At 41.7% G+C, this 12,228-nt stretch overlaps 1 protein-coding gene across 10 annotated transcripts in view; it reads right to left on the reverse strand.

Annotated features, from left to right (window-relative positions):
• Positions 1-860: 860 nt before the first annotated feature.
• supt3h (SPT3 homolog, SAGA and STAGA complex component) overlaps positions 861-12,228 on the reverse strand; it is a 67,854-nt gene continuing 56,486 nt past the window's right edge. For all 10 annotated transcript variants that reach the window (XR_014125421.1, XM_027002447.3, XM_027002448.3 and 7 more), the window contains one exon: positions 861-1,137. Coding sequence is in view for 9 of the 10 variants with exons in the window: in XM_027002447.3 (XP_026858248.2) it covers positions 1,096-1,137 (42 nt within the window). In the remaining variant the exon portion in view is untranslated. The remainder of the gene's footprint in view (positions 1,138-12,228) is intronic.

Raw genomic sequence — 12,228 nt, forward strand, 5'->3', positions numbered from 1 at the left:
ACTCACACACACAGAAATTGTGAAATATGACCTGTATGATTAGGAAAGCATGCTCAGTTTCCCTTTAGAAAACAATGCTGCTGATGTTTGATACCTTTGCTCAAGAAAACAGGAGCCAGGTAGAAAAAAAATGTTGTGGAAAATTAGGTAATGTATTTCTTACATTTGGATGGCTTTATACAGTGGCCCTGCTCTTCAAAGGATTTTAAAAATTGAAAGTGGACATATTGTGTTCTTTCTGTACTTTCATTATACAGTGGAAGGATGCAAGGCAACCTTATCTGAGGAGGTCCCCCTATACTCAAATGTGGCCTCCACGGTCAGCCACAAGTCCAGAAATCCACCTTCTTTCACAGCGAGTAAAATTTGTTACACATTTCATTACATATTTAAAGGTTAACAGAACTGGTTAGGTGCTGAAGTGATCTTTAAGGCTGGCAATGTAACATGGCCACACACGGTTAAGGACCCCTCAGTTCATTAGCAATAGAAAAAGCAGCTTTCATGAAAATGTAAATGGTGGTGGATGGGCTGACTGAGTCAGACCTCAGCATGTCTATAGTGTGATGTCTGAAATTAAAAACACACGGGTGAGCCAGGGCCTCTGCTAATGTCAGGCACACAAGGAGACTGACACACACACACACTTGGGAGGGATGAAAGTATTATTTCCTCAAAAAAGATTTTATTTTTTACCCAGGATGAATAAAAAGTCAATAAAAAAAACTCCCAAGTCAATAAAACAAGTAAGGAACAAAAAAGAATATCACCAGCATACAATTACATACTCCATAAATGGAAGGGGGTAGGCATTTCATTACATGCAAATACACATGCAAATAAGAAATGGCTGGACCCTATCAAAATGACAGATATCATCTTTATTTTTGTTATTTTTGACATTCTGTAAAATAGCTCCAGCCCAACCGACCCAGACACCCACTGAATGTCCTGTAGCCTGTGCAGCGTGGCAGGTGAACGAGGTGAGCAGCAATGGGTGCAATCAGCGCAGCAGGCTGCTGCAGGGCTGCTCTGGGCCTGGGTGAGCTGAGCGGGGCTGCTCCTGCTCTCCTCTGCTACATGCCTCCGTCGCCGTCAGCAGGCGAGGAAAGGTATGCTGCTCCTGCGGTAGGCACTCTGGAAAAGAGGAGGAGGGGGGCAGAGGGGGAGGAAAATCTGTGATGAATTAGCACTGGAGCTCCAGAGAGGCAAGAGGCATGGCCTTGTTTTCCGCTTTTGTAGACAACACTGGCTGGAATGTGTCTTTTCCCCTCCTTTTATGTTTAATCTAAGCATTTCTGGTTGTGTGGGTTATAAGACTTCATGCTAGACTAAAAAACATGGAGAGTCAAAAAAAAAAAAAAGAAAGAAAAAAGAAAAAAAGACTGAGTGGGGTTAACAAGTGGTTCATGAATTGATTTGTGGAAATTCAGTTTATTGACTTGTAATATAAATTTTATTGAGATTGTAGAAGCTACATGTAACTAAATGACTGGAAGTTGTTAAAATGACTCCAGTGCATGTCAATGCACAAAGTAAGTTATAAAATTAAGAAACTGAAAAATAAAAATGGAGATATGTTCATATGGAAAAGGTATAAAGAAAACAACTCAAATAACATTTAAGGAAATTCTTGAACACTTAACTCTCTTGCTTTGCTCAAAAACCTCTCGCTACTAAATACTTTTTCTATACAGTCAGAGCACCATGACCACTTGGTTTGACAGTAATAATACATGATCATGGCTACATAATTACATTAATTAAGGGGTGAGGTTCTGGATTACTAAGATGTGCTGAGGGGTTAGATGGATGAATATCAGACCTTTCGAATAAAACCTCAGTACTGCAGTCACTGCAAGCTCAGGACTAGGTTGAAGGAAAAGAATGAAAAAAATGATATGGAATGAACAACATAAAAATACAAGAAGATGCAGTGTGTGAGGCACTTTTGACAGGCTGTTGTGGTTGTATCATAATACCACTAATTATTCTTACTTGGCCACAGAGAGGGAAAAAAGAAATGCATGTGTCACCCCCTCCCCCCTTATAATATTCCATAGTGTTGCGTGCTGGGTAAAAATGAGACTGTCAGATGGTCTTGCTCACGATTCCCGACATAGGAATAAGCAGAAAGAGCGACGCGATAGCCGGCAAGAACCAAATCCAAACCCTCATGGAGTGGTACATTGTTATATATGTCATTTAATTTCCTTGTCATAAAAGAAACTGAGAACTCAAACCAGATGTGATCTTTTTTTTTTGCAAAGATCTCAACGCAATACAATTTGTTTTTGATGCCCCCCCCCCCCCTCTTATTATAGCTGTCCTTTCCCAGATTGTCTGGCATTTTGAGAATAAATAGAAAATGTAGACAGGTCCCAGGCAGTGAGGAGTTTGATTTAGGAAAACAAGACAACCCAGGCTCCTTAAACAAGATGCAGACCCAGAAACATGAACTGGCTGGTCCACTGGAAAAGCAGGATGAAAAGGCAAGCAGGGGAGCTAAACACAGAGACTGAGAAAGAGAGAAGTAGTCTCACTTCACAAGGCCAACCTGGAATTTATAAAACAGAAGATTCCTGAATTTCAGTCCTCTAAGGTTGCTCCTTGATTTGCTTGCGACTTCTGTTTCCCAGTGTCATTATCTGTGAGTGAAATTATAGGATCAGCAAACTCATAAGAGATTTCTAGTTAGGACAAACAGGGCTTAGGGAACATTTGAGCCAGCTCTCTGAAGCTTTTCCTCATTTGAGCCAGCTCTCTGAAGCTAGTCTGCATTTGAAGAGCCTCACACCTGGATCTGTTACACATCCAGACTAAGAGAAATACTGAAAATGCAGGATTTTGTTTAGACATTTCTTAATTTCAATTTCTTGAAAAAAATATTGAAAGGTTAACAGATATAACATTTATTTACAGTGTCTTGTAACTATTTAGCAATACTTTATGCAAAATGAAATGGGTTTGATTCAGGGCTAATGCTAAGATACAGTAGTTATACAGGTGGGAGAGGCTCTACTTTAAAAAATGTTTTTTTTGTTTGGTTTTTTTTTTCACAAAAAGCAATTTCTCAATTTCTTTTACAAACATCTTATTCACACTACACACCGCAATGTACCATTTCTAGGTTTTCAGCATTTACAAATGCATATTATACAGAATCGTTTCAAAATATGTCTCGTCAGTAGTAACACTGCTAAACTAAATATACACCCTCTGGAGAAAGCTGACAGACAGAGCTTCTTTGAGGAGCCAGGAGAATATATAATCTGGACGTTTGTCTTGATATATGTACTTAATGTAGGCATCCAACAGGAAGTAATTGAGATATATATCAAGGAAGGCTTCCTTCCTGGATGGAATATATTTTAAATCAGACTCCCTCACATAATACTCCCTTTACCATCCCTTCTGCAGGTCCTCCCTGAACTAATTATTTATACTGTGTAAAAGGAAGAAAGGAAGAAAAGAGTCCCCACTTTCCAGCGCTTACTGCACCACACCAAAGCTCAAACGCTAAAACAAATGTGTTCCTAAGGATGGGAGTGCAGCAGAAGTGGGAAAAGTATAAGAACCTGAGATCATGTGCGCTGCTCTCCAGGACACTTTGCTTTGGTTTTGATGTACTTTGACTATGGGGTGGAAAAAATAAACAGCTAAAAGTGGTTTCTGAGAGCTGTGAAAAGAATAGATTTAAGAAGGTTCAGAAGCCCAAACGACACAGCAAAATGTAAATATAATGTGGTGAAAGAAGATCGGAATGCAAACATAATTAAAGCACACAGAGCACCCCAATCTACTGGTACATTTGTCTCCTTTCCCTAAATTGCATTAATAGCACCATCATAAGTGTAAATGCTAGACAAAGTTGTACACAAGCTCAAAGTGAGGCTTTGCTAGATGATAAATGCTACATTCATACTTTAAAGACCCTCTGCAAACTTTGCTTGGCCAAGCCTCCACTTGGCCATTCATAAATCTCCACACTGCAGTTAAATAGTGCTAAGTAAGGCCTTCTTTTCCCCTTATGGAAACACTCCGTGGAGGTCCTCTGGATGGGGCCAGCCAGCCTCACACACGCCCCACTCGTTCAGGCCCCCGGCCTTGGCAGTGGGTGGCAGGCCGCTGCCGCCATCCACAGCTATGTCGGGGCAAATTGTATTGATGGGGTCCAAGAAAAACTTGCATAAGGGAAGGAGGAGAGGAGGTCCATGTGAGCGCGGGGAGCAGCCGGACGGGTGAAATACCGCTCTGCTGACAGAACAAGAGGGAAGAGGCAGTGTGGTGACCAGAAGCCACACTGTAAAAGTGGATTCCAATAGCCCAGGCATTGACCTGCTCTGATTTAACCGCCTGTACATGTTAGCAGCTCTGGAGAAATCCAGAGTGGACAGATAAGAACCATGAGGATGAGTGGATATGCAAGGATGGAGAGGGCCTGGAAAATGCTGCTCCTACACCCGCACAGGTCTACGAGCACACAAGCCTACAACCACACAGGCCTACACCTGCACATGCCTACACCCACACTGATAGCTTCTAGAAACATGGTCACCACATGCTGGTGGTTATTTGCACAAACTGTTGTATTAGCATTCATTTGCACGTTCTGAATTAATGTGTTTGTGGAAAACTTTCAGGAAAACAAAAAAGAAGGGGCACACAGACATGTTTTAAAGATTAAAGTTACTGTTGAGACTGCCAACATCACAGACTTCTAGTCTCTTATTGGATGTCATGTTGCTGTATGCTGTTATTTGCCTTCAAAATAGTTGTGCTACTAATTAATAATTCCAGGATGAGCACTGCATGTATTAATTTATTTGCTTATTTATTTAAATCCCATTTTTCATATCGGCGGTACTTGGAATAATTGACGTGTGTTGTCATGAAGGGATTTAAACTGAGCAATTTTCCTCCTCAAAAGGCCTCAGATCTTATTAAAAGTTATGAATCTTCAATACTCTTACATTAGCGATGTCTTACGATGGGCTAGTGTTGCTGTCAAACCTTTTAGGATGTCCTGACCATGACTACACATGGAGATTAAAACCTTTACTTGTATGTGATTGGGTCTTGTGTAGGAGGACCAAAAAAAGGAGATCTCAGTTGTATTAAGCCCACTGTTTTTACTGTGCTTTATGCATCATGTACTGGTGTAACTGATCTGGCATACTGATACAAGTTCGATTTACTATTCCAGTGCTGTACCGCATTACATTTCTGACTTGTCAGATTTGTTGCCGAAACTACCTACATGTAAGGACAATGATCATCTGGTTTGCCATTTGCCAGACGGCATGGGTTAGTGACGTTCTATGTGACTCAGCATTTAGCTGCAGCTCTTAGATGGAATCATATGCCATAGAATCTCAGACTTATTGTATAATTCTTTCACTTAGACAATTATTAGATAGTATAGTACACACACATACACATACACACACACACACACACACACGTATGTGTATATATATATATATATATATATATATATATATATATATATATATATATATATATACACACACACACACACACACACACGTGTGTGTGTGTGTGTGTGCATATGTGTATGTGTGTATATATATAAATAAATTGTGTGTGTGTGTGTGTGCACGCATGTGCACGCACATGGCTTACATGGCTAAAAAGGACACCGTGGCATTGATGCGAATTACTAAAGTTTTCATTGCTAACAGAGCCCAAACTTGAGTGAGTGATTGAGTGAGTGAGCATGTTAGATGCTGCATTCATTAGGTGCTTCAAATCTAAAAATAGTTTAAAAAGACAAATAAGTCATGATTGGCCAGTGTCAAGCATCTTCGTTGTCATGGTTTCCCTGTCTCATCTTTGTTTTCCTCGTTCTTGTTCCGTTTATTAATTTCATTTTCTCCATCCCTCATAAGTTGCACCTGTGTCTTATTAAATCTCATTGTATGTGTATTTAAACCATGCCTTGTTGACTGTGTGTTTGCTGGTCATTGTAATCTATGTCTTGTTTGTGATTCCTAGCATTGTGTTAAATCCTAGCCTCTCTGCCTCTTTGTGATCTCTAGTGTTAGTTTTCGTATCGTTACTTGCATCATTGTTATATCCTGCTCCCTTTTTTTCATTGTGTTTTTGTTTGTTTGTTTAAAATGTATTCTTGGACTCTACGTTTTGGCTCACTGACCCTGGACTGTTCTAACGACTCTGATTATGGATTTGCCCTTAATGAATCTTGCTCTTCTCAGTGTATGCGTCCGCCTTGTGATTGCTTCACATTATAACAAATTTCTGGGGTGATGTTCTTAAATCAGTGATGCATCTTTGGGGTGATATTCTTAAACACTTCCTGTAATCAAACTGATGAAGAGGTTCCTTAAATAGGCAGCACAGATAAAACAGCAAGGCAAATAAAATGGGCTGGAGAGCAGTTAAAGTAATAGCATAGCATACTGACAGATAACCCCCAGTTTAGTGGGGCAGAATGCGACCGTGTGTGACAGACGACCCTCAGAGGGGGCAGGGGTGGGTGGGACAGAACAGGGCTGTGTGCGATAGCTGACCCCCAGTGAGAAGGGGCACAATGAGGCCGTGTGAGACCGATGCGGGTTGGATCTTTGATCAGATGCGTCATGTCCTTACGCTGGCTGCTGGGGCTCAGGAAACCAATAGACAGGGCATGTTTTTGACCCTGAGAGATGACGCTCCAATTACCGGCCTTGTAACGGAGGGGAAAATGAACATGCGATGGATCAGGCTGAGTATCACTCGACTGACTTACTCTTTATATACCCAATGAAAGCAAGAGCCATGAGGCATTGTTTGTCTGACATCATAAAGAATTTACCATGTACAGACATTGTTGAGACTGTGTGTGTGACCATTCTGTGGAAGTGCAACATTACACATTGTCACTATTTAACTGTTCCCGACTGGAGGTAACAAACGTCTGGGAAAGACAAAAACCTTGTTAACAGCCATAAACAAAGCATAAAGTCCTTAACGTGCTTCATAAAAGAGAACAGTGCACATATTTCAGCCCTGGCACCACCTATAGCTCAGCTTTTGTCCTTTTTGTAAAGACTGGAGGCCAAGATACACATTAAACAAAGGGTCAGAACACATTTCTACTGCTGAGTGCAAAAAGTATATAAATACTACCAAAGAAAAACAAAGAGCTGTCAGAAATGGTGCCTGGCTCCAAACACAAGGGAGAAAAAGCAAAGTTCGGAAATGGGGGAGTGACGAGTCCAATGGCAAAGAACGAGATAGTGGAAAATGTCATGATCAAGCACGTCTCACACCCTAATGAGATGTTGCTATAAGCGGTGTGCCTGCTCATGCATATTCACAAGAGTCGCCCGGCAGTTGGGGGGAGTGTGTTCGTCTCAGCATGTGTGTGTGTTGGCTCTTAGCGGTATGGGAGTAAAGAGAGGGCAAATGCACACGCGAGAGAGAGAGAGAGAGAGAGAGAGAGAGAGAGAGAGAGAGAGAGACACTGTCTCTGCCAGTCTGGAGCCTGCTGAATTGGATCAAGGCTGCACCGAATACGAGCAATGACCAGGGACTCCCCCGTTTACAGACTGCCAGTCAGCACATCTGCCAGCAAGGAAGGCTATAATGGCACTCCTGCTGGGGCTTCAGACCCTCCGCAGGCATCTTCAGCTGCAATGGGGAATATAATGGAGAAAATATGGGCAAGCGGACTTGGGTTCAAGTGTAATGGACTTCAAGCAGCGTCGGATGCTCTCCTCTGCTCCAGCCAGTTTATGGGCTGCATGAACACACCAGTCGACAGACAGAACATTTTCACATCCACAGCACAGGCGGTAAAAGTGCTCTGTGATTTTCAAAGCCGAAATGCGGGGTTCCCTCCCCATCACATCCAAATCATGTGTTCTGTAAGGGTGTGAAGTGCTACTCATGCAATCGGTGAATACAAGCCTTGCTGGGGTAAAATTAGATATGAGGGCAGTATTTCAGTATTTCTCTTGGGAAGAGCCTGTATATCTTCACTGTAGAATGTCTTTTTAAAAGTGTGAGTGCTTGGCCAAAGGCAGAAGGTGTAGCCTTCATGGGACTGAAGGCAGGGAGGGAGGCAGAGAAGAGCCCAGTGATTTACAGCAAAGCCGTACCTCCGAGATTTCTGGGCAAAAGATTAGAGTTGTTATTTTGCAGTAGAGCCCTGACATTTTTTATTTTTATTTTATTTTTTTTTTTTTGGGGGAGGGGGGGGGGGGGGAGATGGTGAGGGGGAACCCAGCCAAGTTCACCAGGCTCCAGCAGAGAAGCACGTCCCTAGAACCCAGGCTTAATGGACCGTACTGTACACCACCCCACTGTGAAGTGGGATTCGAGGGTCAGTGTGCGGAAAAACCCCACTGTAAATCAGGAGCATCTCGCAGGCCGCGGCGAGCAGACAGCACACTCCGCGCACGACGCCTAAAGATGAGACCTCATTCCCAAATAATAGCCAGTCTGTTTACCGCACCGGGAGATGGATTACATGGCACTGAAATAAACACTTCCAGATGCAGCACGACAGAAATCGTGCTAAAAAAAAAAAAAAAAAAAAAAAAAAAAAAAAAAAAAAAAAAGTATGGTTCCATAAATCCACAGAAATAGCAGACTTTTTTGGGGAACAAACATTTAACTTCATCCTTTCAATAGTATAGTATTTTCATATCAATGTTTCAACAAATATGAAAGGTTGGCCACCACCACTGTTTTTGGCACACAATAAAAACAAACATGTTGAGTGGAATGGCCCAGAGAGCAGGGTGACTGGCTACTACTGTTCTTTTGCATTTCTGATAAACTTATTTCAACAATAAATATTATCCTTTTACTTTAGTGGCTCCAGCATTTAATGTTGTGTTCCAGCATTGGGGGGTTTGGATACCATTTACTGGTCCAACACTGCTTGGCTAGATTACTACCGAATGTCTTTTCCCTTCCAACTGACTTATGTACAGTATGATTTTGCCAGTCCAGCCATTCACTTGACATCCAAAGAGGAATTTCATGGTTTAATAACAAGGTATTCGAACCAAAGAGAAGAATGACTCCACGTATAAATTTGCAATTGTTTGGGAAAGGTTCTGAATGGCCTCAGAGACACCTAGTATCGGCAGCAGTGTTTACTGCTAGTGTTGAAGATGGAACTGAAATGCAGAGACAAAACTGGGTCAACTGTGTGTCCAGTGGAGTGTTTGTGGGGTGTTGTAAAGGGCACAGCCCTATAAACAGATGTCAGTAGCACAGCACGACTTGTCTGTCCTCCCACGACAAGACCGAGATGATCATCTAATAAACATCAGTGGAGCCTCATTACTCCTCTGCCTGCTCCCTTTGGCAGGGAATGCTCCGTAAAAGTGAGACTGGGGATGACCAGAAGTAAGGTACAAAACGCTGCAGCCATGCAGAAATAACTCTGCCCACAAAGGACAAATGGCTTGAAGAGGGACCATATCTTCACGGTCACAGCTCTGACCTTTAACATTTATCTGATGTTGTATGATGTATCCTGCTATGGTTTTGATTTCCAGCTCCTCTGAAAGTTCCTTTTTAATATTTTGAGATTTCTCCCTCAGTTTGAGCTGTTGGGTTGTCTGGACTTTGCACAACATTTTCAAAATATCTTTTAAACTGATTCACTGTAATCAGTAACTCTTAAGTGTAACTCCAACTCACTTATTTGACAGAAACTTTACAACACAATGACTGTGATATTAACATTAAAAGTTACATATGACTATACAGTAAACTTTAAAAGCAACTTTTTTTGGGGGGGGGGGGGGCATAAGTTTGGTAAGCTACAACAAAGATTATAGATGCACCATGAACAAGCAGAAAAGAAAAAAGCCTGGATGATGAAAGCAATTCCCAAACCAGCCATAATGCTGCTGATTCCACTGACATGGGGGACTGCCCTTGGGGAACTCTCTTATTCAGCTCATGCCTATTTTGGAGAATAATCAAACAAGCTTTGAATTTCCTTAGCTCTTACATTAGCCCCTTAATTCAATTTTGATGTTAATTATCTTGCAACGGCTTGACTACGGTAATGCAAGACAGCTAAAGCCTCCAAGAATGTCCAATCATATGGACGGACAGCTACGCTAAATTACACAATGCCAGGGATCTGAGAAAATGGCATCTGAAACTTTCAGTAATTCCAGATTTTCAATTTTTATACACCTCAGTAACACTTGAAAGTTCACACACATTATTAGCTAATGTCTCTTGACTGCAGCATAGATGGTTATTATGAACAGCTAAATGAGAAGATGCCTCATGTGTATGGAGGCCAACAGAACTACAGCTGAGACTCACGTACAAGAGCGCCATTCTGTACTAAAGGGCTTTTAGCACTGAGCATGTGGTAAAAGGCCAGAGTGAAAATTACTTATTGGTACAATTAATCATGGTCTTAAACTGACTCCAGCTGCAATAAAACCAAACCAATTGCTAGACCATTCCAGCCACCATTCCAGCACCTCCCCCCCCCCACACACACACCCACACCCCTATTTCTGTGCCATTGCGAGCAGCTCATCAAATTCCAAAGTCAGCAGCACTAGAACAGCATTTGGAACTCTTCACTCATCATCACAGGGTGGAAAACCCATACAGCACTTGTTTTATATATTAGTCAACATAGCGCAAACTAACGCACTTCATAGTTTCCTTCATTTAAACACAACTAGTCATATTTACAGTAAAGTAATCACTGAATTGGTTTACTGAGCCAAGATTCAGTGCACCACATTTTAATCCAGCAATTCTATAAATTAAACATTCATATTTAACACCTCGTTTACATAACAACAAGGTCACTATTGTTCCGTTAAGCTTAAACCAGTCCCTATAAAAGACCAACTTGATTGTTAAGTTAAAAAGGAGGTGTGACAGTAGTGATGGCTACCAGGTGTGGGTGTGGAATGACTGGGGTAGTAGTGACAGCTACTGGGCTGGAGCGTGGTGGTTGGAGCAGCGGTGATGGCTACCAAGGGTGGGGTGGTTGGGGTAGTACTCACAGCTATCAGGGGGTGGAGGCAAGGTGGTTGAGGCAGTAATGACAGTTGCCAGCGACTTAAAACCACACAGTGCTCTTTTCTGCATACAGATGAAAGCCTCCTGTTTGCTGGAAATAAGTTCACACTGATTCCTGTAACTACACTATGATTCATTACAAAACAATGATCTGTAGCAATCTTGGTGCCCTCAAACTACAGGAAACAGAACTCCTGCACTCATCCCTTTCTCAGCATAAGTCTTGGCACTGACACTATACACGAGTTACTACAGCCAATGGCTCATAAACAAGAAGCTTGTCTGAGTTTGTTGAGCTGCTGTATCACTGCCTGCTTTTGGAATTGTACCATCTTAGACCGAAAGATCCTGCAGTGGATAGTTAGGACAGCAAAGAAGATCATCAGGGTCTCTCTCTCTCTCCCCTCCATCATGTACATCCCCACCATAGGCTCCAGCCAAAGAACCACAAGCATTGTGGATGATTCAGCCCCCCCCCGCCCCCCCAGAACTCCTCTCTCCTGCCTTCTGTAAGAAGGCACAGAAGCATTTGGCCCTCACAGTCAGACTGTACGTTTTCTTTCCCCAAGCCATCAGACTCCCAGAGACCCACATCCACCATCTTATTTCCTCACTTTTTATGACAATCTCTCATGAATACCATATTTATCTAATTTTGTATTCCATTTAACAGTATTAATTCTTACATTGTTGTACTGGCTGCTAACTGAGTGACTGCTTTGTTCATATATGCTATAGCTATGTATCTGCTAAATACTTATATGTCATAATATGATGTATTTTTTACACATCCATTTACTTCACTCAGCGCCACATACTGGTCGGTGTTGCATTATATGCATTTATGACTATTGCTCCTGTAGTCTGCATTTATTGTTGTTTGCACTTGTGTTCTTTTGTATTGCTTCATGGTCCTGGAGGAATGTTTTGTTTCACTGAACACTTGTATATACCTGGAATAACAAAAGCCTCTTGATTTGTTTTGACTTGAGAACTCCTACAACATCCATCCTTACTAAATTGGTGGCATCAGTACACCATACTAACTTCTGGAAGTGCTCTGCCTTTTCTGTGCAACAGTGAAGAGTGAAATTTGCTCATTAACTTCCCTTTTGCAATGAAAAGGAAAAATTACATCAAGTAAATGGCTGCAGTAAAAAACAAACAAAAAATGGTTTACCA

The sequence above is a fragment of the Electrophorus electricus genome, chromosome 10 (assembly GCF_041902795.1).
Source record: "Electrophorus electricus isolate QZ-2024a chromosome 10, ASM4190279v1, whole genome shotgun sequence".
In the NCBI taxonomy this organism is placed as follows: Eukaryota; Metazoa; Chordata; class Actinopteri; order Gymnotiformes; family Gymnotidae; genus Electrophorus; species Electrophorus electricus.